The sequence below is a fragment of the Paramormyrops kingsleyae genome, chromosome 17 (assembly GCF_048594095.1).
Source record: "Paramormyrops kingsleyae isolate MSU_618 chromosome 17, PKINGS_0.4, whole genome shotgun sequence".
NCBI lineage: Eukaryota > Metazoa > Chordata > Actinopteri > Osteoglossiformes > Mormyridae > Paramormyrops > Paramormyrops kingsleyae.
In genome coordinates, this window is record NC_132813.1 from 18315968 (window position 1) to 18340858 (window position 24891).

The 24891-nt window shown below is 43.5% G+C and overlaps 4 protein-coding genes across 10 annotated transcripts; 1 reads left to right on the plus strand and 3 right to left on the minus strand.

Annotated features, from left to right (window-relative positions):
• Positions 1–682: 682 nt before the first annotated feature.
• On the minus strand, positions 683–7035 carry tnfaip1 (tumor necrosis factor, alpha-induced protein 1 (endothelial)). Of its 2 annotated transcripts, XM_023844900.2 has the most exons (7): positions 6889–7035; positions 4858–5187; positions 4166–4335; positions 3584–3667; positions 3378–3430; positions 3081–3276; positions 683–2653 (listed from the first exon to the last, which is right to left on the minus strand). In XM_023844900.2, the coding sequence occupies exons 2-7, from the start codon at positions 5072–5074 to the stop codon at positions 2435–2437; spliced, it is 939 nt and encodes a 312-aa protein (XP_023700668.1). In that variant the 5' UTR covers positions 5075–5187; positions 6889–7035; the 3' UTR covers positions 683–2434. The 2 variants fall into 2 exon arrangements, with proteins under 2 accessions (XP_023700668.1, XP_023700676.1); XM_023844908.2 differs by lacking the exon at positions 3584–3667.
• A 359-nt stretch (positions 7036–7394) lies between these two features.
• ift20 (intraflagellar transport 20 homolog (Chlamydomonas)) lies at positions 7395–11184 on the plus strand. 6 transcript variants are annotated; one of them, XM_023844944.2, is made up of 6 exons: positions 7582–7662; positions 8345–8416; positions 8712–8880; positions 10161–10246; positions 10354–10457; positions 10553–11184. In XM_023844944.2, exons 3-6 carry the CDS (start codon positions 8754–8756, stop codon positions 10632–10634), a joined length of 399 nt encoding a protein of 132 aa, XP_023700712.1. In that variant the 5' UTR covers positions 7582–7662; positions 8345–8416; positions 8712–8753; the 3' UTR covers positions 10635–11184. The 6 variants fall into 6 exon arrangements, with proteins under 6 accessions (XP_023700731.1, XP_023700702.1, XP_023700721.1 ...); XM_023844963.2 differs by lacking the exon at positions 8345–8416 and having other exon boundaries at positions 7395–7662; positions 10559–11184; XM_023844934.2 differs by lacking the exon at positions 8345–8416 and having other exon boundaries at positions 7542–7662.
• A 46-nt stretch (positions 11185–11230) lies between these two features.
• On the minus strand, positions 11231–12494 carry tmem97 (transmembrane protein 97). The gene is made up of 3 exons (XM_023844923.2): positions 12274–12494; positions 11955–12099; positions 11231–11752 (listed from the first exon to the last, which is right to left on the minus strand). Exons 1-3 carry the CDS (start codon positions 12385–12387, stop codon positions 11481–11483), a joined length of 531 nt encoding a protein of 176 aa, XP_023700691.1. The 5' UTR covers positions 12388–12494; the 3' UTR covers positions 11231–11480.
• A 175-nt stretch (positions 12495–12669) lies between these two features.
• On the minus strand, positions 12670–20642 carry LOC111861073 (fibroblast growth factor receptor homolog 1). Its single transcript, XM_072701647.1, has 12 exons — positions 20429–20642; positions 19122–19195; positions 18457–18550; positions 18061–18250; positions 17745–17883; positions 16518–16616; positions 16272–16432; positions 15797–15934; positions 15600–15711; positions 15415–15514; positions 14940–15039; positions 12670–14734 (listed from the first exon to the last, which is right to left on the minus strand). The coding sequence occupies exons 2-12, from the start codon at positions 19147–19149 to the stop codon at positions 14684–14686; spliced, it is 1212 nt and encodes a 403-aa protein (XP_072557748.1). The 5' UTR covers positions 19150–19195; positions 20429–20642; the 3' UTR covers positions 12670–14683.
• Positions 20643–24891: the final 4249 nt, after the last annotated feature.

Here is a 24891-nt window from a genome sequence, read left to right on the forward strand (position 1 = left end):
GCGGTGACGATGCGAGGCGGCTCGTCACTGACAGCCGTTTATTTATAACTCCTCTCTCACTGGGAAAATAAAGGGAGGAAGGAATGAAAAAAAGCAATGAGCAGGGCTGATGGGTTTGTGAACTCGTCTATGTAACAGGTCTAGCCTGTACCACGCTCGCCCGTTAGATTACCTTCTCCAAGAGAAACGACGTAGAAAACCACAAACATAATAGCGATTTAAAAACGAGCATAAAATTACATTAATCAGATTTACTATAAGTAAAACTTGCTAATAGTGTTTAATAGTTCACGTGAAATCTGTGGTTGACAGAAAATTGCGATGAAACGCACGTAAATCTTATATTTGAAGATTTTGATTAAATCCAGATATTTCATTCTTGTCCCTCAAGCTTTGTGAATTTGTTCTCATGAAATCCCGTTTTTGAAACGTGACATCAACCTGCAGTATAAATAAATGTGTCGTCATACCACAAAATACGCGGATTTATCTTCCTCTACAATATTCACAATGCGCCATCTTGGGGTGGAAAAATACCATTACAGATATCGGTGCAAATATTCGACCAAAACTTGTACAGTATTTAACAGGTATTAGGTGAAATCCACGAGAATAAGACGTCATTTAGGAACTGAATGTAATAGCTAGTAACAGGTTCACACCACAAACTATAGCACAGCAATTATTTGAAACCCTTTTATTTAAAAAAGAAAATTAATACAGAAACCATATACAAAACATTTCAAATTATGGAGGCACTTTTTTGCATTTTTTTGTCACACAAAGTCATATGTCTTACAGAGTGCAGAAATAACAGTCATTGGCTTTACTGATTGCGTAAATAACAGATTTCCCTTACATGCTTTATGACGCGTCACTATGTGTCTCACTAATCAGAACTGGCACTGTGGGTGTTTGAAAAATAAAAACATACTGGGTGTCTTTAAACAGGCTTAAATATGCAACAGGGAAAAGGCAGCATTAACCCACTAAAGCCAAATCACCATGAGCTGGGGAATCCAGAGAGGGCCCAACCTGCATATCTTTGCCCAGTGTATGCTGTCAAGAGAGCAAAGCGCTGCAGGAAGACCCCAAAACTCCCAGAATACACTGACACATTCCACAGGATGACACATACATAATTAGACACACCAGAAACATCTCTGAGCAGCAAATCGGCTCACCTGGAGCTTCAGGTCTAAAACCTGGAATGGCCCTGGTGGCGATACAGGGACACGGTCAGTAATCTTATAAGCAAAGGACAAACACGAGAAGAAACCAGACAGCGAGCAATAGGACATGATGCAAAGATGTCACATGGGGCAGGTGAACAACTGATATAGATGACCTGTCATTTTTATTTAAAGAACACCCCCAGCTGAAACATCTAAGGCCACTGAACACATAAATGATACATGTGTTCAGACCCCAGAGGGACGGCCAACATTCCGCGAAGGTGCAGCCATCGCAATTTGGTTTATAAGGGAAAAACAGGTCTGAGGTTGTCCAGCTACAATCCAGAAACGATAACCATTTTATTTCCCGGTGCATAAAGTTACAATGTGCAGCATTTCATGATTTATTCACAAATTAGAAAGGGAATAAAACATCACCACCACTGAGCAGTGTGTAAGTATGCGAGTGTAGTGTTTCTGTGTGGAGCTCTCTGATTGCCGACAAGCTCCTGGGCGATAAAAAATTTCAGCATTATCACCTCCCCCTCCGGAGGGCCCCTTTCATCTTCATCCGATTTCCAGGTTTCATTACAAGTGTGAACAATAAATAGGAGCTTGTTATAAATCACAAGGAAAAAAAATATTCCCTCACAGCTGACAGAGCACTTTCAGAGCCTAATGTCCAGAGTGGCGTCAAGAGAAACGTATCGCGGTCACCCAGAAAGACAAACAGCCCACAAAGCTAAAGCACCCTCATTACAGTTACAGAATGGCTAAAAAATATCCCAGAACATTTTTTATAAAAAAACTTTACAGTATTACTGTATTTTCACTGAGCAGAACATGATAGTTCAGAGTAGCTAAAACGTTATGTTTTAAAAGCTATACCAGTATGAGGGAAGAAATATCTATGCACAGATACTGGATGTTGTAAAACTGCCAAATCTGGAACACTATAAAAGAGTATTTAAGAAATGATTAAAGCACTTTCACTTTCACTCTGTGGCACTTTGTGGTGTAGCACTGGATACAGATACTTTACATGAGAGTCCAAAAACCACAGATGAATGAAGGTAGAGGCCCATCAGGATACTCACAGGCAGTGAGGCCCTTATCTCACTGGCAACACAAGATACCAATGAAGGAAGAAAAGATGGCTTTGTGTCACCCCCTCCACACCTGACTGTCGAGGACCCAGTCTGGCTGAGAACCTGCCTGGGGGCCGAGAGGTGAAGAGGCAAGCGGGACTCCAATGGCATCTAGAGGCCCAGGGGGCGGTCGTCATAGGTGCTGTACCTCTTGACGTGGATGCGGCGCACACGCTCACGGATCTCCCCTGCCTCCTCCTCCTCGCTGTGGGAGCCACACTGGGCACGCCTCCGCGTGGCCTCCAGCAGCGAGTTGTCGGGCACTGGCAGTGTCTCGTACAGCAGCGCGTTCAGCGTTTCGTCGTAGATCCGTGCCTCAGGGAACTCCACCTGCGAGGGGGAGATGTGACAATAATGAGCCATTTGTCAAGGATCCCCCTTCTCTTACACAGCCCACTGCAATCCCAGCAGCGGCCTGCAGGAGGACATCACTTTCCGAGTTAAGTCTCATCCACGCAACAGCGAAATCCATCATGGAGGTGGTGTGTGGCTCAGTGAGTTAGGAAGCTGTGATTGAACGGAAGGTTGTCGGTTTGAATCTCAGGTTCGGGAGAGTGATTTCACCATTGCGCCCATGAACAAGGCCCTTAACCCCTAGCTGCTCCAGGAAGTCTGACCCTGCTCTCTCAGTTGTATGTTGCTTTTGATAAAAGTGTCTGCTCCATAAGCATAACGTGAAAATATACCTAAAAAAAAAAGCACCACACAGTCCCAGGCCTAGCAGGACCAAAGCTTGCCACTAGAGGGGGGCACTCACCTTGGTCTGCTTCTTCTCTGTGGCGTAGACGATGGATGTGCAGCAGACCTCGGCCAACTTGCGGCCCTGCCCATAGAAAGACCAGCAGCAGATCTCATCTCCGATGACGTCCTTGATGAAAAGCATACGTCCGCTGTAGCTCAGGCACAGTTTGTCGAAGAGCTCGATGTTCTTCAGCAGGTTGTCATCCGAGTTACTGCGGGACATCGTACAGGGAACGGGAGTGAAGTCAAAGTGTACCATCTAGTGAGAGAAGAGAGGCCTGTGTGGAGCGACATCACAGCGGATCAGACGCACCTGGTGTAGGAATACTTGTTGTTGCTTCTGTTGTAGAGCAGTTTCACCACAGGCTGGAAGACAAAGAAAAGTTCAGTCCATTTGCCAAAGCCTAACAGTTCAACAGAACAATCGTTTGATTCAAGGAAGAACCTGAACTTGGCAGCAAAGAGAGAAAGAGGGAGGAAAGCAGATTGGGGCTGGAGTACAAGCCGTGCCGCCCTTACCCGGCTGCAAGCCTGGATGACCTGCTGCTCCTCCTTCAAGGAGGTGATCACCGGGACCACACAGAGCGCTCGCAGCCTATCCTCCTGCAGGCCGTTCGCAACACAAGCCACCGACGAGCACCAAACACAACACAGAGACCTGGGTGAGCTTGGAGCTTCCACAGCTAAGCTGCTTTGCTGATGATTCACCCACAGCTTCGCCATTTTACCCCAGGAACAATCAATGATGATTCAACCCAGCAGTCATTTTTCAAAAACACGCAGCGAGCTGCCAGGGAGAGGAGAAATGTAACGCTCTACCGCTAAACCCTGTAAAACCTCCTATGCAAATACCGACAGATTTACTGCAATTTCATCTGTAACAGATGTGAAACTGAACCAAAAATAACATTATTCACACAAATTCTGTTAATGAGTGTTGATTCACAAAATTATAGCACACACTGCGTGGTCTCCATGGAGACCCAATGAAACACGTGTCACACTGCTATTATATGGGTGACTCAGTCAAGTCGAACACACATCTGTGCCCAGGTAGCTGGACAGGACGGGAGCAGGGAGGGCCGACTGCGAGTCGCTGACCTGCAGGGCGCCCTGGCAGAGGTCCACCAGCCCCTGGATGAGGTAGTGCTTGGCTTCGGCCATGAGCTCGCGGACCCCCTGCCGGGTATTCGGCAGGGTCACGGCGGCGTCTCGCAAAAAGCTCAGGATGGTTCCAAAGTGCTTCCCGCAGCGGTCGATCAAGATCCAGCCTGCTCAGGATAAACGAACAAGCAAATAATAATTTACCTGCTGGCTGAGGGGAAATCCATACCCCCTCACTCATATAATTACATTGAGGTAGCTAAATAAATGGGGCCTTATAACACATAGAGTTATTTTATAATAAACATCACTAATACGCCATACACTGACATTCTGTCTGAGTGTTGGACAGGTGCGTACTGTACAGTCTGTACAATTTAAGTTTAATTTCAGCTTTTTCTGAGATTCTCATCTTAAATGCAGCCTCTCCCCAAGTGTCTCTGCTATGGAACACCGGGATGCTCCCAGCTTAACAGCAGACTATGCTTGCGGCAGTCTGTGCTGACATTGGAGAAGGCTGCTGCTTTAAACACACGTTACCACTCCTGCACACATGCACTACCAAATCTAATCTGATTGCAGGTACGTCAGTGTAACTGTAGGGGGCAGTATGACTGCCTGTGCTGAAAGGGCCGCTTGTCTGCGTGTGCACATCACCCAGTCTCAGGTGGGGGTCTCCTAGCACCCACCCTCCTTGTCGGTGAACACCTCCATCCTGCCACTGAACATGGCCTTGAGCATGGTGTCCTGCCGAGTGAGCACCTGCAGAGAGCTGTAGTAGAGGCTCCCGCCCACGTTCAGACGTACATACTTGTTGCCCAGGCCCACGGCACCACTATAGGTCTTGGGGCGAGTGGCAGCGGGGGAATCGGACGGGCCGGGCCGCAGACAGTCGCCCCCCGACATGTCCCTCTGTAGGTAGATGACCACCCTGCAGACAGCGGGCCTGACCTCCCCCGCCGTGGTGACACCTTAAAAGGGGGCCGGCTGCGGCACCACTCCGCTCGCCACACCCATACCTGCCCAAACAGCAGCACAGACATGGTGAGTGAGAGGAGAAAACCAGACACACACAGCACGTACACACAGAGTTGCAGCCAGAATGCATCAGCCAGCCAGCTATCCACATGAGGTAATTTCCTTCACTTTTCGAGGCAGACAGCAGATTGTTTTAAAACAGGAAAGTGACACTGATAAAATTTAAGGTACACTTCAGTGACAGCTGAGGAGACCGTTAGATCAGGAAACCCCCCTGCAAACAGACATTTTCCGGTGCTCCCTTTCTCAGCGAAGTGGAATGTGGTCCTACAAAAAACAGAACACTGGAGGTGGGGGCGAGGGATATTGTTGATGTCCGGCGCAAAGAGGCTAAAACAATCGCAAGATCCGCTAATAAGCACGTTTTTCGGCCACGTACTAAACGCACGACACTGACTTCTCGATCTTGATGTCCAAGGTATAACCATCTATCGTTCAGGAAATCATATTGGAAGCTTAATAGTGCCAATCCCAGGGCATCACAATTCCATAGGGGGCCGCGTGGTGTGCTGCATTTAACATCTTTTTGGATATCTTGCTTTGAAAGTTTCGAACTAGTCGATAGTCAGGAAATGATCCTTCGCGTGGAAAAGACCGTGTCCGAAATCGCGCACTTGCGCACTTTTAGTGCGCGATTTTAGGGCGTAGTGCGTTCACACTGACAACTAAGCCAAAATTCAGTGCACTGAAAACGGCCAGAAAACGCAGTGCAGAATGATGGACACTACTCGCACTAAACGAACGCCATTTTGACTACGTAGCGGAAGTTTTCATTGTTAAATTAAGGCGGACAACAAAGACACGTAAGCGCAAGCGGAGGCAACTGCTTCATATAAATTTAAGTAACGTTAATAAAATTATTTTACTGATGTATACTGCGGTGTGTAGCCTGTCACTCTCTGACGACAGATAGATAATTTGAGTTTGCGATTATATCGACTTAGAAGAGTTTGCACACGTAAATGTTAGCAGTTTTTTAGCCGGTTAGGCGGTAGTAGATAGGTTATATACACGCAAATAAAACCACAAGGAAATTCATTGTAAACAAATCACGGCAGATATTTTGGCGCGCTGGAGAATCGCGATCAAATGCTAGTCCGTCACTTCCGGTAAGTGCAAAACGTTAATGTTCCATTTAGGACAGCACTTACCCATGGTAGTGTGCACTACAGAAGGAAGTGCTCACTACGCACTACATCTCAGTGTACTGAGGCAAGTGCGCGATTTCGGACACACCCAAGTTTAATCCACCTGCAATGCCGACTGCTTAGAGCAACCACCAGAACCAAGTCTGTAAAGAATCACCTAGATCCACAGTACTATTATTAACACAAAAGGACTTAAAGATTCCGTCAGGTTTCCAAATGCAGATTCATTTGCGTGGCTCCCTTGTGTTCGCTTTAAGTATTATTTTATTCGTCAGAAATTATGTTTCTGGTGATTATTTTACACACAACAACTAACTAGCTATCAAAAAAACTTTACTGTGTGGCAGCAACTGCCCTAAAAGTAAATAACAACGGCGTTAGACGCAGATAGTTAGCTAGCTCAGTAGATATGTTAGCAATCTCGTCGATAAAGCGTTAAGGTAAAGTGCTATTTCGATAATCGAGCAAGTACTTCGCATAATTCTGCCAGACAAGGTCCACATTAATACAAATATTTAAAAGCTATTCACATACCAATGACAGCTGGTGTAAACGCAGAGCTGGCTAAAATGTAAAGGTATCTTCACGTTAACTTTCCTTTTGCTAACAAGTCAGCTACTTTTTAACGCTGCCCAAGAAACACTGCCGTCATACCTCAAGCGGAACGGGTAAAGGCGGAGCGCGAGGAAATCTGGGTTTTGTAGTTCTTTCGCCCTTCCACGGCCAGCCTGTTTCTTTTAAAACCTGAAATCAAACGTAAAAGAAAACTACATATCCCATAACTATAAGGAATGGAAAAATAAGCGTTTTAAAAATAGTTAACTTGTGGAAAAAAAGTGATACAACACTCTTTGTGCATATAATATGAACAGAGGTAGCGAATGAAGAACGTCAAGAACACTGTATTTGTAAATGTCATTAAAACAGCAATTAACTAGCAATCTAACTACATTAACGGAATGGCCTTATGGGAAATCCGTAGTAAAGACGAGCAATGTCAGGGTTGCCAGAGTGACAATAAAACAGAAGATATTGTTTCAGTACTGCGTATTGCATTTGAATAAATGATGAGAGAGATCAACTTTATATTTAAATTTTGGGCTGCTACATGTCGACAGTTGCTTCAAACCCGATATGTAGGAAATTCAGTGAAGTTAAGCTGGGTAGGTTATACATAGTGCAGCCTTTGGCAACCCCGTCTCCCTGGTAGCGACCAAAACATGCAATCCGAGGACCTCGGCGTAGGTGACGTCAGTGCCACATATCCGCGATCTACGAGGAGACATTGTTTATCACTGTATATCAAAGGTAGGAAAATACTTCTTTAACGTATACTTTTAAGTGTTGCCGTTAAAAATTAACAAAACAAGCAGTTGTGTAAACATACCTCGCGAACACATCATTAATGTTTACCTGCTTACCCTGACTGTTACTAGTTGTTTTACAGACGTTGGCTATCTTTGTCCAAACCTTTGTTCAGTGATGACTATATCAGGGGCTCCTGTTGGACATAAGTTTAATGGTCGCAACTAGAATTATTCTAAAACAGCAACACGCCGATTCTCATACAGATAGAAAGTCAGTGTGCCTTTAGTATGTGGCGAAAATAAACCGTGATTGTCAGTGGACTTGGTGACAGACGGTGGAAAATTACACATATATACATTTTCAATGAATTCACACTTGCAATTTAGACATCAATAACATTTTAACACGTCGCGACATTTTAATAAGAACCTCTTTACCGATCTGTACCGTTGTTTAACGATATTCAGTTGTGTAGCCCTGTCATAGAGCACGTGTATCGATTTGTGTCAGCAAGCAGGGGGTAGAGGCAGAACGACGGCAGGATGTATTTGGGTGATCTCTCATGTTACCATGGTGATTGATCAACAGGGGCTTGTATAACAGAGCTGGATCTGTTGCTTAGCCAGATAACTTGTTGGTACCCCAGTTTAAATGGACTTTCTCTTTGTTCACTTACATTTAGCCCAGACTACCTTAAATCCAACAAAGCAAGAAATCCTACTTTGTGATACTGGACCCATCTCTGCTATTGCAGGTGCAGGAACCTCTGATAATGACACCCAGCTGACCTCGATTACACTAATCATCTTATTAGGGTAAAGCAGGGTCAGTTGGGTCGGTATTTAACCAATTATTGATAATAAATACCCAGTTTTCGTTTTTGTGAGTCTAATTTTGATGGACATTTTTCTCTGTATTAAAATCATAAAATTGTTATGGTTGAAATCTATTTTTTTTAACCTCTGCTTCACAAACATATGCGTGGTTGACTGCATCTAACCTGCAAAGGTGAGGGGGAGTCAGTAATTGCGTCTGTTTGATGACTTTAGACCTGTGTTTCCTACCCTGGTTACCCTGCCTGGATAAGTGTCATGGCGACAGATCCTTTGGCTGAAGCTGGTCTTCATTTTGATGACTTCAACAAACTGCGTGTGTTGGAGCCAGAGGTGGGCCAGAGGAGCACAGAGCTCAAGGAAGAATGCAAAGATTTTGTAGACAGTGAGTATTATTACAAAGTAAACCAGAGCTACATTATATTGCCAAAAGTATTGGGACACCTGCCTTTACACACACATGAACTTTAATGACATTACATTCTTAATACATAGGCTTTAATATGCAGTTGGCCCACCCTTTGCGGCTATAACAGCTTCAACTTTTCTGGGAAGGCTGTCCACAAGGTTTAGGAGTGTGTTTATGGGAATTTTTGACCATTCTTCCAGGAGAGCATTTGTGAGGTCAGGCACTGATGTTGGATGAGAAGGCCTGGCTCGCAGTCCCCGCTCTAATTCATCCCAAAGGTGTTCTATCGGGTTGAAGTCAGGGCTCTGTGCAGGCCAGTCAAGTTCCTGCAGACCAGACTCGCTCATCCATGTCCTTATGGACCTCACTTTGTGCACTGATGTGCAGTCATGTTAGAACAGGAAGGGGCCATCCCCAAATTGTTCCCAGAAAGTCAGTAGCATGAAATTGTCCAAAATGGCTTTGAATGCTGCAGCATTGAGTTACTTTCACTGGAACTAAGGCACTAAGTCCAACCCCTGAAAACAACCCCACACCATAATCCCCCCTCCACCAAACTTTACACTTGGCACAATGCAGTCAGGCAAGTACTGTTTCTTCTGGCAACCGCCAATCACATCTCCACTGTTTTAGAGTCCAGTGGCACTGTGCTTTACACCACTGCATCCAATGCTTTGCATTGCACTTGGTGATGTAAGGCTTGGATGCAGCTGCTCGGCCATGGAAACCCATTCCATGAAGTTCTCTATGCACTGTTCTTGAGCTAATCTGAAGGCCACACACAGTCTGTCTGTAGCTATTGACTCTGCAGACGGTTGGTGACTTCTGCATACTGTGTGCCTCAGCATGCGTTGTCCCCGCTCTGTGATTTTACGTGGCCGACTGCTCACTTCATGGCTAAGTTGCTGTTGTTCCCAATTGCTTCTACTTTGTTATAATCCCACTAACAGTTGACCGTGGAATATCTAGTAGCGAGGAAAATTCACGAATGGACTTATTGCACAGGTGGCATCCTATCACGGTATCAAGCTTGAATTCACTGAGCTCCTGAGAGAGACCCATTCTTTTGCAAATGTTTGTAGAAGCAGTCTGCATGCCTAGGTGCTTGATTTTACACACCTGTGGGTATGGAAGTGATTGGAACACCTGAATTCAATGATTTGGAGGGGTGTCCCAATACTTTTGGCAATGTACTGTTTGCTCTAACGGTTTAAGATATCGTTGCCATTTACTTTTTTTTTATTTCCCCTTAACAGAAATTGGGCAGTTTCAGAAGATTGTAGGTGGACTGATTGACCATGTGGACATGCTGGCAAGAGAGGCAGAGAGAGAGAAGATGAAGGTAGGCTAATGTACACGTGTGCGTGATGAAGCAGTCCCATAGAGCGTGTGCCTGTCTGTTGCCGTCTCTCCGTACCAGTCCGTGAAGTGGACGCTCTCCTTTCTCAGGCCATAGGAGCGAGAAACCTGCTGAGGTCTGTGGCTAAGCAGAGGGAGGCGCAGCAGCAGCAGTTGGAGGCCCTCCTGGCCGAGAAGCGGATGCAGCTGGAGAGGTGATCAGCAGACGCTTCCTACCCCACCGCACGGCAGCAAAGCCCCTCCACGCTTCTCATGCCTGTTTCTCATGTGAAAATCTCATCTCTGGCAGGTACAGGATTGAATATGAGGCGCTGTCTAAGGTGGAAGCTGAACAGAATGAATTCATCGACCAGTTCATCCTTCAGAAATAAGGCTGTGAAGTGAGAATAGGGCTGCTAGTATGAGGTCTTGTAGAACCTTAAACCTTATATTGTTCCATATCCAAGGTGCTTCTTGTTGCTTGATGACAAGCAGAAAAGGAATGGCATTTTTAATAGGAGACAATTAGACTGTCTTTTCAGTTTGTATCAAGAATGAACAGTGTATCCAGTACAGCAAATTTCAGCTTATGAAAATATTTCTCAAAAGCTGGTGTGTTTCGTAAACTGGAATCCAAAGTTATGCTTGTCTTTTATATAGACAAACATTTGGAATATTTAATTACCAAGTCTCTTCTGCTTTTTAACCAAATGCTTATACTGTAAATCTAATTTTATTACATTTTGTACAAATGAAAATATTGTAAATAGCAATTATTGAATTGTGAATATTTGCTTGTTGTACTGTTCTACAAATAATTTTGCAAACATTTACAGGAGTCTGTATCTGGACTTTATACCAAATACGTAAAGGTTAAAACCGATTTGTCTAATTTTAATTACACCTTCAGTTATTGTATAATAAAGATACATTTTGAACAAATGTTGAAACTGGTATTTATTACAATAAAACCAATACAAACCCAAACTCTGAATTCAGTATTTATTTTAGTTGAATCTGGAGTCCAAATATTCCATATTTTTCCAGCCTATTTCCACCTTGCAATCAGTATTTATGAATTTCTGTCTTGACAGACAGCCTGAAGTAATTTTAGCAGGACTACGATCAGATCCTTCTGCTGCCAAATGCAATGTGTTGACAAAATAATACATTTACAGTTGTATGGGTATAATTAACTTCCATGGCACATAACATTTAATGAAGGTTTGGCCTGACACCTATCTGTGCTTCTTCCCTGACACGGAAGCCTTTCCAGCGCGAGCATTGTTATACAATGGGTGATACAACATTGTGAGCAGCAGCATAAGAGGAATTATCAGATATGGGGAATATATAGCCATCAGTGTGAGGCGCTCTCTTGAGGTTTTTGGCCCAGGGTGAGGAGAATTTGGGAACTGGTTGAACAGAATGTATGCCAAGATGGGGATTAGGGTCGTGGCCACGTGGGTGGAATAGATAATGGCTGGAGTTCTGATCCACCTACAACTACCTGGAAGAGACCAAAGAACTGAGAATTCACCAGTGACCTACACATCTAAGATGACATTTTTATAGTAAATAAGACCAGTGCTAAGTTACTAAGAATTAATTATTTGGATTCCTTGCTGTCACCACTAGAGGTCACTATAGAACCGCGACTGATTTCGATCAAAGATCACAATTATGCACTTTGAACGCTATCGGTCACTCACCTTTCAGAAATGCGTACGCTGCAATGGGAAAGAATGGCATTTGTAGAAGTGCCTCGCAGAAAACGAAGGATTTGAACCAGATGGGAGGATCCAGCATCATGGGGTCTTTAAACTCGGCAGCGTACCATTTTAAAAGATCTGTAAGCTACAAGAAACATCCATGGTACATTCTAACTCCTGATTAATTAATATCACTCGACTCTACTACTCAAAGAAAAATATATTTCTTCTTCAAATATCATGGTATCGTAATAACCACTGTCGTGGCATCACACATTGATTGTGTCTGAAAAGCAGCCGAGGAGATTTCTTTACTTACTGGCTGTGGATACAGCTGAGCGGGAAGTAAAGCTTGGAGATCAATGAACAAAGTAATAGGGATATGAGAGGCGAAGTACAGGAAAAATATAGCCTCCAAAACACGCGTAAACATCGTAAATAAAGCCAAAAAAATCGCACTTGAAATGCTTTACCTTCAAAACAAAAAGCGACGAACCTTTGAATGGTTTGACTCCACAAAAAACGGAAGTGACGTATATGACGTATGTATTACTTTAATTTGATTGGTTGTTTGTACGAGCGTGACACGGGAGGCGTGTTAAAAGGGAGGAGCCATGTAGAGCTGTCATGTCAATTTGTCATATTTAAGGTACCGCACTTAATCAGAGCCTGATTAGGGTAGGGTTGAAATAAAACATTCTGGCAGGGGATCCTCCAGGAACAGGACCGAGAAACACTGTATTATTAGTTTAAAAGCATCTTTACAATATGCAACAACAACAATAATAAATCATCATCCATATGACCCTGAGCAGGATACATGTAATGAAGGTGGATATATGAATAGATATGCTTTATTAATCGCCATGAGACATATGGACATGTGAGAACAACCTTGGGAGGTGACCAGCATGCAGTGCCCCTGGAGTAATAAGGGTTAAGGGCCCTGAGACTTGACTCAACGACCAGTTAATCCCAAGTACAAGAGTACCAACCTACTGAGCCACAAACCACCCTTGGAGTGAACTGCAACTCCTAAGCAGAAATAATAATAATAATAATATGGTGATAGGAGAAGGTCCTGCTTCCACCCACAGACTGCACAGATGAGATCCAAAACTGCAGGACTGTAGGTAATACTGCTACCCACTAAGACACCCTGTCAGCCTGAGTTTTGAACGCAACTGAACGAGACAGAAATAAAAAGGTTTTATGACTGAGAGACAACAAAGGAGTTTAAACCCCTCATGAGGGTATCTTTATGACCTTGGCGTAGGAGCAACTTCCAAATCAGGTTACAGTCCAGTGCAAGTTTACGTTTCCATCACTAAGGCATCTTTTGTCATGTAAAGTCCCATTACAGCATCACTTATCTTGCCCTGCATTGGAGCTGCACCCAAGGCCTATCTGAGTCTGTCACCCCCATCAAACTCCGTGTTAAACTATAGTGATGCCATGTGGGATCTCAGGCATAATCGCCAAGGCTCTTTCCGCTTGGAGAATCCCTGCAGGACTGATGTTCACAAAGCTTCACAGTTCACACCTCCTGGTAGTGTTGTAGTACTCGAGTCTGGTCTCTTCTGCTCCTCTCGAAATAATGATACATGTTAATATGATAAAATACAATCAATAAAAATAAAATTAATCTATTACAGTGGTACCTCAGTTCTCAAACTCATTAGAACTCGAATTTCTTAAAAGTCGAACCAACCAGTTAGAAAAAAAATTATGTTGAGCTCGATCTGAATCTCAGAATTCAAACCGTGAACGCCGACCTAAGATAACTTGTACGCGCGGAAAAATGAGTCACGCGGCATCTCTCAGAGGAAACAAAGGGTAACGCTTCAGTCTCAGGCTCGCTTTCGCTGGGATAGCATCGCGCATGTTTACACTAGCTGAATACATATATTTAGACAGTAAAAAAACATTTAGACATCGATAGACAGTAACAGTAATTATACAATGAAATACATTTTATAATAAAGATTTCTTATTAATTATTTTTATATAAATAATAAACCATTAATACATTTACTTATAATAATATTGTAGTGCCGAGCTGGGACGGAAGAGAGACAAAGGCGCAGACATCAGGGTATCGGGGAATATGGGGTTTAATTACAGGTAAAGCAGGCAAAAGCAGACGGACAATACAATGACCGGACTGGGGAAACAAACTGAAACGCAGACTAAATACAGAGGACTAATGACAACAACCAGAAACAGCTTATCACACGGGGATTCCACACGGGGTTAACGAGGGGGCGTGGCGCACGGAAGAAGCGGACGATCGGGGCAGAACACATTTTTTTAACTTTACACATTGTTTGGATACATTTATTTTCTTACTTTACAAATTAGTGTTTTGATAAATGTGCTTAGATGTGTTTAGTACAGTATATGCTCTTCTTGTTTTATCCGGTTCATTTGCTAAAAAAACATATTTAGGTGTAATTTTTTGGGGCCTGGAACCAATTAATTGGTTTTCCATTATTTCGTATGGGGAAAATTCGATCAGAACTCGAACTTTTTAGGATTCGATCTGGAGTTCTGAACGGATTAAGTTCGAGTTCTGAGGTACCACTGTATTTACCTTTGCTGCATTGGCTGTATACTGATCCCCCCCACCCCCAAGTCTCTGTCTTGACTCAGACTGTGTCCTTCAAGTTCGTGGTCTTGAATCAGACTTGATATATGTGGAACTGTCCCCATCACTACCGCTTGTGCTGTCATGGTTCTCCTGGGCCCAGCAGCTTTTCACCATCCACATCCACATAGTCCTGACAGATAAATGACCACCACAGGTTAGCATCATGGGCCCCATCAGTAACTCTAGAAAGATGCATTACTGTTTATGTGTCTGTGTGCTTCAACAACACACTAGAGTGTGCTTTCCAGAGTAACTGTTAAAAGAAATTTGTAGAATTTTGTATTCACCTGGGTGGAAGATGGGGAGTTCTGGAGTGAGGAGCCGAGATTACTTACAGAGTCATTCTCCAGGATGTTGTCCAAGATCCTCACGATATCTGTGAACGAAGGTCTGTGGGAGTGCAGCTCCAGCCAGCAGTCCTTCATCATCTGCAGACTGAGCATGGAGAGACAGGAAGAATGAGAGGACTTTACAGTAAACCATGATGAAGACTTCACAGTAGACTGTGACGAGGGCTTCACAGTAAAGCATGACGAGGACGGCACAGCAAAACACGATGAGGACTTCACAGTAAAACCTGATCTGGGCTTCACAGTAAATTGTGGCATGGACTTCACAGAAAACCATGATGAGGATGTCACAGTAAAACGTGACGTGGACTTCACAGTAAAGCATGAAAAGGACCTAACAGTAAGCCGAACCTCATCTAACCACAATAAAGCATTTAAAAACAAATACTGCTGACACCCTCAGTCCTGTTATGTTTGACGATGTGTTTTACTGAAATACATTGAAACCTGATGCACTCACATCTCTGGCCTGCAGCCCTCCGGATCCGCGTTCCTCTGCCCAGCACAAACATAACACACCACCTCCTCTGATGTCTCCAGACTGGGATATGGCAAGGTGCCTGTCACATAAATACCTTTTTTTTTGTTGTGTTGTATGATAGGTGGATTACAGATGTCATCATTAGTGGTCTTTACTAAACTCACCGAAAGTGTGCATCTCCCACAGTAAGATGCCGAAGGCCCAAACATCCCCCTTGAAGTTGTAGTAGCTGTTCCTGAAATACTCCGGTGGGTACCAGCGCAGGGGAACTCTCTCCTGGCAAAACACAGGAAAAGCCAGGAAGCTTGTAGCACGTAACGGCCATGCCCTAAGATGGCCCGCCACCCTGCTGGGGCCTCACCCTGGCGGTCTTCTTGTGGCTGCTCCGACGGCTTCTCATGCGAGTCAGGTCTCTGGCCAGCCCAAACTCGCCTAGCTTCACCTCCATGGGGAAATGGTGCACCAGGACGTTCCTCAGGGCCAGGTCACAGTGAACCACCTGGGCAGTCAGTCCAGCTTTACTTTAAGATATTGCTTTGGAACAGTGCTGTGTTAATCCGATTCAGAACATCATTGTTATGAGTGTTGTAGGTGCAACAAAGCTTTTTGCAATTAACAAAAGCAAATACGCCCTTAGATGTTAACTGTACATAAGAGGGGAACCAATGTAGAGAGTGCCTCAGAGCAGTGTATTTTTGGTGGTACAGTGGCGTTTGTGGGATAATTCTAGAACTATATTTTTGGAAGTGTAGTAGCATTATGGGTTGTACCATTTTAGAGTGCAGGTATCCCCAAACAGTGCATTTTTGGTGGTGTAATGGCATAGGAGATTGTACCATTTTAGAGTGCAAGTGTTCCACGGCCAGGGCAATGTGATAGGATGCAATCGTGAAGAGGTGCTGTAAGTCCTCGTTGGTGCTAAGGGTTTCTTGATTCAACTGAAGAAAATTGCGAAGGGTCCCATAATTCACAAACTCCATGAGCAGCACATAGGGCTCTGTGATAAAGGATGGTTCAATTTGCGTTATGGAAAGGTGACAACACATTCAGGAGTAACACCTAAGGAACAGCACCCCCCTCACCCTCGGTGATGTTCCAGTCCAGTAGCTGCAGCACATTCCTGTGATGCACTAACTTCTTCATGATGGACACTTCCATCTGCACCCGCTTGGAAGTGACACCTGTAGGACAAAAAAGAATTGAGCACCAGTGTGGTGATTGAGTGTAAACTAGGGGTGTAAAGATGCATTGAATCAATTTTTATGGTGGTGATTCAATGCATTGATCTGTAAAATTGATTTTTTTTGGACGTAAAATAAAGATGCTCCTGCTTCCAGCTCATTCCAAAATTGTAATGTATTTGAATGCACTTTATTTATATACACTTTTAAAAATAATCTATTCTTTTTTTGAATTATTATTTCCCCCACCTCTAGCAGCAATGGTGAAGACCCCGGGGCAGCTAACTAGCCAGTTATGTAAAAAGAAATGTTAGCTTTAGAGATGCACAGCATATGGCTGACATATCGGTATTGGCCAATATTCATTAAAAATTAAGATATTGGCTCAGTATTTAAAGTTAACAGTACTAAAGATAATGACACAACTGTAATAATGGAGATGTTTACGCTGGATGATGAGCTGTTATCTGTCGTGGAGGGCGAGGGATTTAGTTGGCTCATTTACCACTTGGAAGAGATCTCAAACTACCAGCCCATGACAGGTTTATAATTCACAGACTGATCTTTCATTTCCCACAGCATAAACATCATTCCACTAATCTGAGCCGGCAACCCACCCCCCTCCCTTCCCCCACCAGGTATTGCTTCATTTAAAGTGTTTAATTAATTAGTTGGCCTTTTGACAATTTTTCACTAGCGTGTTCTCTAGTAATGGCCAAATGAAGCTCCATGAATCATTTTCTGTATTTTTTCACTGGTTTGCATTGGGGCATGAATTTAGCCCTTATTTGAATAAAGAGCATCATCTAATGGTGTCAGAAAATACAGCAATTGGTTCATGAATCTTCATTTAGCCATCACTAGTGTTCTCTCGGTTTAGTAATAACTAAAAACAAATGTTCTGAGATTCCACTTTCTTTGTATTCCATTAATAGTGTGTAGCTAAGTTCACATAGTAATAGTTGTGAAATTTTCTCAGTGTAGTAAAAAAAAAAGTTTTTAATTTTGGTTTTCAAATTAATTGACTTGAATTACCATTAAATTGAACAATTTCCAATGTATTGAATGATTCACTCAATAATCTTAATGGAACTGAATTGGTTTGGGAGCCCATAATGTAAACGTTACCCTCTTTGGTGATCTTGCAGGTGAATATGGAGTGGCCCTTGCAGGTTCCCCGGCTCATTTTTGCTTTGTAATAGACCCCCTCCTTCCCAGCCTTGATCAGCTGCTGCAGGTTAAGGTCAGCTTTTGTGAAGCGGGGGCCCTTCAGGGGGACAAATTTCAAAGTTCAAATGCAGTACAAGTTTGCAAGCTTAAGGATAACCTGAATAAAAAAAAAACTGTTTTTCATGAAGAAATCAACAATGGGCTTTTTATTGTACACAGGGACTGTGCAGCTAACTGATAGACATCTGGTCACTGTTTGAGGGATGATGCTCACCTGCTGAGGTGGTTTCCATAACAACCTAGATGAAGTCTTAGTTCTCTGTCTCTTCAAAGGAGATTCTGAGGCAGGCTCCTCTACTTGCTGGACGCTGGGCACAGCCATGATCGGCGACTCAGGAGGGGAAACTTTAAGCATCGCCCCAAACCCACGCAGGTCCTGAATGGTACGGAGCAAGGTTCGATATCTGAAAGGAATCCAGTATAACAGAAATCATGAATTCTGACAGGTGCGGCTCGTGAAGCCCCCACCTGCATACCATGTGTGTCTCCGGAGAATCTACCCCTTCCGTGAATATTCACCAGTGATTTAAAGTGCAGCTGAAAGACACAGTTCGCCCCCTATGTGACACTCAATGGAAATGCATCTTAGGGAACGAGTCGAAACACCCACTTCTTAATCCAAAGCAACACCAGCAGGATGATGGCCAGCACTGTGATGGTCAGGATGCCACCGAGGATGTAGTTTACAACAGCCTGGAGCGGTACTGTGAAGACAGGATGTGAGTAACATGAGAGCCACACTGCTTAAAGGAGGCCACCTGGGGGCGCTGCAAACACACTGCAGACCACAAAATCATTGAGATCAGACGAGCAGCGCTGCTGAAAGAAGGCCACCTGGGGGCGCTGCAAACACACTGCAGACCACAAAATCATTGAGATCAGACGAGCAGCGCTGCTGAAAGAAGGCCACCTGGGGGCGCTGCAAACACACTGCAGACCACAAAATCATTGAGATCAGACGAGCAGCGCTGCTGAAAGAAGGCCACCTGGGGGCGCTGCAAACACACTGGCGACTGCAAAGCTGAAGCAAAACCAAGAGCATGAGTTGTAAAGTGTAAAGAAATCTTTACAGCCAGAGACTGCCAGAGTGGACGTTAATGAAAGAAAACATGCATTTGTGTGATCAGATCAGGGCAGGACCGGGATTCAAAATCAACCTCTGTCTTTTTCCCCGACAGACCCACCACACGTTCCACAGGAAGAAAAAACAGGCGTCCCGCTGGCCCACAAACACTGCGGCTCGTCCAGGACTGGGTCAGCGACAGGAAGCCTTACCAGCTTTCACTATGGTGCCGTTCTCCATTGTAGAGGAAGACTGGTTACACCTTTCCTGGCACAACGTGCAGTTCCTGAGCAGAAGGATTCAATACAGTCTTAATCAGCCATCATCAATCAAAGAAAATGAAACAATCGAATTCTAGAAACGACTAGGTTATACATATATTTGGTTTATAGTTATTTTAAATTTTGAGCAATGTGTTGCTGTGAACCCTTTGTGTTATTTATGTGAAATGGCTGACATTTGCTGCAGTACATCTGAAGTTTACAATAAATAAAAATTTGAATTACAAAAAAAAAAAAACAATTAAATTCCATCTATCCATTTCATAGATATCTTATCCAATGACACTGGGAGCCCAACCCAGACAGCGCAGGCCACAACTCAGATAGGAGGCCAGTTTATCACAGGACACACACACACACACACACGCGCTAACGCAGACACAAAGACACTCATATTATAAGGGCAACGTAGATGCAACAATGAGCCTGACAGTATATCTTTGAGGTGCAGGTTCAAACCTACATAACTCAGGGAAAGTTTATGCTGGCAGCAGAACCAACAAATAAATCCTCTATTCATCCTAAGACATGTGGACCTAGCTGGAGATCTGCCTGTGCAACAGGCAGCGTGTTCTGACCTACTTAAACACAGAAAAATATTAAAGTTGTCTCATTTTATAGGGATAAAGCCCAAGACAATGAAAATTCTTAAGAACTAAAGTTTTACAGCTAAAAAAAACCCCTGTAGTTTTAACGACATATGATAGTGGTTTCTGTTAAAAGACCTCATATCTTGCATTGTAGTTTTGAAGTGTTAAATTAATTGGCAGATGCTAAAGTACCATTCATTTTGCACATCTTATAAATCAAATTACTCTCCTCCATAGTGCCCATAGCGCGATCTAGGCAATGAAATTAGAGGGCTAGAATCAAGAATTTTATTTACTACACCTTCTACATACCGCTTCTGAAATGTCTTAATCTAAAGACTTTTCTAGTTTTATCATGTCATACATTTAATTAATCAATAAAGGAAGGTTGAAATATAGAAGTACACATTGTAAAAATACTGAATAAGACTTTACCATGACCTTTCCTTGGGTAGGGAGTTTTGGAAAGTAGATAGATAGAATAAAATTTTCTCTATACCAGTTCAAAGTATAGCAACATCATTTATTTCATTTAATGTTAATTTGTAAAACAATGGCAGACAGTCCGTAATCATTTTTGCCACAAGAGGGTAAAAGTCAAACCCAAGGTTATATGAGAGGTAAAGATGAACACATGACCCAGCTCACCTGGTAAGACAGCCACCCGCCGCCGGCACCTCGCTGACTACTCCGGCTGCTCATGCAGCTTTTACATGTTCTAAACTCTAAAGGGGTTCAGTTCTTTTCTTTGACTTTCCTTGTGCCTTGAGATGCAAAGCTGATTTCTGTGACCGCTGCTTCTCAGAAAGAATGCAGCTTGTTTGGACCCTCATAGAGAAAAAACAGAAACCTCCTATAGCCGCGCTGCTGCCTCTGCATCCGCTCTGCTGCGTGATATATAGATGTGTGCAGCGAGTGGTTAAGCAGACCAAACCACACTGTCAGGGGAAGTATGAACACTTCAGCAGCGAAATCAGTATATGCTCTGGACAGAAACATCCAGAGCTGGGTTTTGGTGAGGTCCATGGTCATTTAAAAAGGTAAAAGTTCACCTTAAAGAGAAAGAGGTTCATGAAGAGTATGTCACAACTCAGGGGGCCAACAGACAGGTGCCTAAATCCACAAGCAGCACATGCCGCCTACTGCCCCCCCTCCACCCCCCAATTAAAGTGAGGGCTTTGTTTTTCACACATGTGGACAGGCTTGCTTTGGGGTCACTTTCATGCCGGGAAGGCCTGCTTGCTGGCTGTGGGTGCACATCATTTTCCAAAAATGTCTTTGACCTCATTTGGTTTGTCAGATGCAGACTGTCGTGCAAGCTCCGCCTCCCCCCGAGTGAAGGGACAAGGCGTGTGTGTCGGGAGGGGGGGAGGGGGGTAGGGGGGTAGGGGGTGCCGAAACTGCTCTTCATGCGTGACACCCAAAAACAATGAAACAAGCACAAAAGTACCTTCCTAAGGAAGCACAGGCACAGAACATTTTCTCATTCTCTGATACTTCTTTCATTAGAAATATTCTTATTATAATGTCATTTACAGTTTTTTTGGATTGCTTAAGCACGATTTTCAAAACAGGGCCCGTGTTTTCAAAACAGTACACACAATTAGCACAACCACACACCCAATTGGCAAAACACTACAGATCCTTTGCATAATTAAACACTCCTGTAAAAACTATACACATGTTTAAAAACCACACTTTTTTACCATAAGAAACACACGTTTCACATTTACTATACTCTGTTTGCGCGAGTTACACTCTGCTGTGATAAACCTAAAACACTTTTAGCACTTCTACTTCCCTATGATTAGAGTAGGCTACCATCAACAAAGTACAAATATAAAGTAAATCCACCAAACACTACACAAGACCGATGTTGCACACTGAAGAAACTCATTTATTTCTCAACATGCCCAAAATGTTGACATGGAGATTCATAGTACTGTAACAACATGTCACTTTACGTATTGTACTGTAAGTTTACTGTTACAAAAAAAACACTAGTCTCTTCGCCTAGCTGGATCTGGCCAGAGAATTTCATCATCATCGCAGGCAATGTTGTCATTAGCAAGACACCTTGGAAAGAAACATCTTGAATGACGAATCCATCCTTGTATTGCTGCTACCTCCATCTGGTCACAGGCCTCCTCCATGGCTTGGATGAGGGGTACCTCAGCCTGGAGACGGAGATCATATACCTTCCACCGCCATGCTGAGAAAAACTCTTCTGTAGGGTTGAGGAATGGAGAGTATGGTGGAAGATATAGGACGGTGAAATGAGGATGTTGCTGAAACCAGTTCTGAACCAGAGCAGAGCGGTGGAAAGACACATTGTCCCAGACAACAATGTATTGCATATGATCGATTGATATCATCTACGTAAATGAACTCATGCTGGATCTCCTCTCCATCCATTCGTAAAACTACCTGAAGAACAGTGTCAGGCAAAATTGTGTAGTCCAGTGTAGATGTAGTATACATATTACAGTACAGTAAAAGATTATGAGACAGTATGCAAGATCACACTGCTAAAGTGAATACATACCTCTGCATAATCATGCCGCAGTCATTTCACCCTTTCGGAATTGCGCTCGAAAGGCACTCGATAAATTTGCTTCATTTGAATAGTGTTTTTTTTTAGGATGCGTGCCAGTGTTGATATTGAGACCTGATGGATATCGTTGAAACTGGCATGGTTATTGACAATGTTAGCTTGGAGCTGTTTGAGTGTTATAGCATTGTTGGCCAAAACCATGTTTACTATCTCCCTCTCTTGCTGTTCTGTGAACATAGGAGGCCTTCCCCCTTGTCGTTCCTGACCCTCAATCCTATGTAGAAAAAAAACAGTAAACAATAGTACAGTATATTTCACAGGACAAGGAAACAGAAGTGCTGATACTGCATAGAATACAGTACTGTAAAGCAGTTACTGAAACCGTGCAGATGTTTTTGATATGGTGATATTTGTACAATACCTATTTTCCAGCCGAAATGTTCTTATCACACTTGCCACTGTGTATCGGCTTAGATTTGGCTGTACTCGCAGTCCAGCCTCCCTCAGCGTCAGGCCGTGGTTGACAACGTGGTCAACCAGTGTTGCATGGATCTCATTTGTCAGATTCGGTCCTCTTTGAGCACCTTCTTGTCTTCCTCTTCCTCTTCCTCTTCTTCTACCTCCAGCATGGCCTCCATCTCTTCCTCTTCCTCTGTTGATTCCTTCTCCTCCCCTTCCTCCTCCTCCTTCTCATCCTCCTCCTCGTTGTCCTCCTCGTCGTCTTACTCTTTCTCTGACTCTTTCCATTGTGCTTGAAGACAGATGAACTCACCTGCTGCTTTTTATAGTGCTTAAACACCTAATTGGTGTGTCTACAATTAAGCAAACAAATGTTTGCACACCTGATGACTATGTTGAACCAATTGGTTGGACGGTGCGGTAATTTGACAGTCAGTGCTTTGGTATTGCAAGGAAGTGACTTCATGATAGATTTTTGTGTGTGATGTATGTTAAGTGTGTTTAGTGTTTTGCAAATCACTGTGTGTAGAGTTTTGCAACAAGTGTGAGGTTGACAATGTGCTTATAGTTGTGCAAATATGGGCTGATGTTTTGCTTCTTGAGTGTAAGGTTTTGCTAATAGTGTACTACGTTTAATTTTAGTGTGTAAGCAATCCAAAAAAACTGTAATACACATTTCCAGCTTTTACTGATTTATGAAAATCATCTGTCACAAAGCAGTTTGTTGTCATGAAGGTTGAATTCTAAAAAGTTTACAGTCATATCAGCAATGTCTGCAAAACTGCATACTATCACTATCTTAATATTGTCAAAGTCCAGGGTATGCTGTCATGTATTGACCGTGAAAAATTAATAAATACTTTTCTTCTAAGTAAAATAGATTACTGTAATGCACCCTGTCTGGTCTAGCTAAGAAATCTATTTCAAATCTACAACGGGTCCAGAATGCCGCTGCCACAGTGGTAAAAGGCACCAGTCGCAGGGATCACATCACGCCTGTTTTAAATCCCTGCACTGGCTTTCTGTGGCTTTTAGGATTGATTTAAAAGTTATTTTGCTAATTTTTAAATGTTTACATGGTCTTGCTTCATCCTACCTCGGTGACATGACTGTAAAGTACGTCCCAGGCAGGTCACCAAGATTATCCGATGGTCATTTGCTGATTATCCCTAAAACTCTGCTCAGGTCACTATAGTTCTAAACTTTGAAAGTCCCTCCCAGAAAACCTAAAAGTTACTGAATGTCTTAGTACTTTCAAAACTAGACTGTGTATCTATGATAATCAGTCATGTTATTCTTACATTTTATGCATATAACTTAATCTTTTGTTCTGCTAATTTATTTTCGAGAAAATTGGGGGTTGCTTCCCCAGAAGAGGAATGGGCTAGGGTCTTTGCTGAGGTAGGAGCTCGAATCCCTTGTGTGGTAGGGGCCAGAGTCCCCTGTGAGGTACGGGCTAGAGGTCCTGCTGGGGTAGGAGCTAGAGTCCCCTGTGAGGTAGGGGCTCGAGGTCCTGCTGGGATAGGAGCTAGAGTTCCCAACTGAGGTCTCAGTCATTTATTTTATTCATTTATTTTTGAGAATATTGGTGGTCATTTCCCCAGAAGAGGTAGGTTAAAGGACCCTAAGAGGCACAGGTTAAAGAGAACATTGATAGGTAAAGTCCTGCAGTTCAGGTGATATTTGTTGGAGGACCTGGCCGAGTGTGAGTGGCCTGGAAACAGTCAGAGCAGGTTGGAGATGTCAGCACAGCCACTGAAATGAGCCTGCAGACAGAGAGGAACTGAGGTCATACACAAGAACAAGTCTGATTCCAGCCACAGGTGGCTGCTCATTCCTGTTAGGGAGAGTATTTAACACACTCATCTGCGGCATCCCAAACAGCCAGAGAATAAGGTGTTTAACACACTCATCTGCAGCATCCCAAACAGTCAGTCAGAGAATAAGGAACACAAACAGCCAACAATGTATGCAGCCACATTGTGAAGATTTAATGCCGGGCGGGGGGGGGGGGGGGGGGGGGGCTAAGGAGCTCGGGGCCTCAAAGAGGCGAGCTGCCTTCACGTGCTGCCAGTGGTCTATCTGCATCACACGCAGC

Bases quoted from the DNA above. Each gene is read 5' to 3' on its own strand.
- tnfaip1 (XM_023844900.2), bottom strand. From the start codon at position 5,074: ATGTCGGGGGGCGACTGTCTGCGGCCCGGCCCGTCCGATTCCCCCGCT. The intron at 4,336-4,857 runs GTGGGTGCTAGG...TATCCTGAGCAG, and splicing joins GGTGTTCACCGACAAGGAGG to GCTGGATCTTGATCGACCGC. The intron at 3,431-3,583 runs GTAAGGGCGGCA...TTTGTCTTCCAG, and splicing joins TCATCCAGGCTTGCAGCCGG to CCTGTGGTGAAACTGCTCTA.
- ift20 (XM_023844934.2), top strand. From the start codon at position 8,754: ATGGCGACAGATCCTTTGGCTGAAGCTGGTCTTCATTTTGATGACTTC. The intron at 8,881-10,160 runs GTGAGTATTATT...TCCCCTTAACAG, and splicing joins ATGCAAAGATTTTGTAGACA to AAATTGGGCAGTTTCAGAAG. The intron at 10,458-10,552 runs GTGATCAGCAGA...CATCTCTGGCAG, and splicing joins AAGCGGATGCAGCTGGAGAG to GTACAGGATTGAATATGAGG.
- tmem97 (XM_023844923.2), bottom strand. From the start codon at position 12,387: ATGTTTACGCGTGTTTTGGAGGCTATATTTTTCCTGTACTTCGCCTCT. The intron at 12,100-12,273 runs GTAAGTAAAGAA...TGTTTCTTGTAG, and splicing joins CTCAGCTGTATCCACAGCCA to CTTACAGATCTTTTAAAATG. The intron at 11,753-11,954 runs GTGAGTGACCGA...GGTCTCTTCCAG, and splicing joins AGCGTACGCATTTCTGAAAG to GTAGTTGTAGGTGGATCAGA.
- LOC111861073 (XM_072701647.1), bottom strand. From the start codon at position 19,149: ATGGAGAACGGCACCATAGTGAAAGCTG. The intron at 16,433-16,517 runs GTGAGGGGGGTG...CCTTTATCACAG, and splicing joins GGACTGGAACATCACCGAGG to AGCCCTATGTGCTGCTCATG. The intron at 15,040-15,414 runs GTGAGTGCATCA...CTCCATGCTCAG, and splicing joins GAGGGCTGCAGGCCAGAGAT to TCTGCAGATGATGAAGGACT.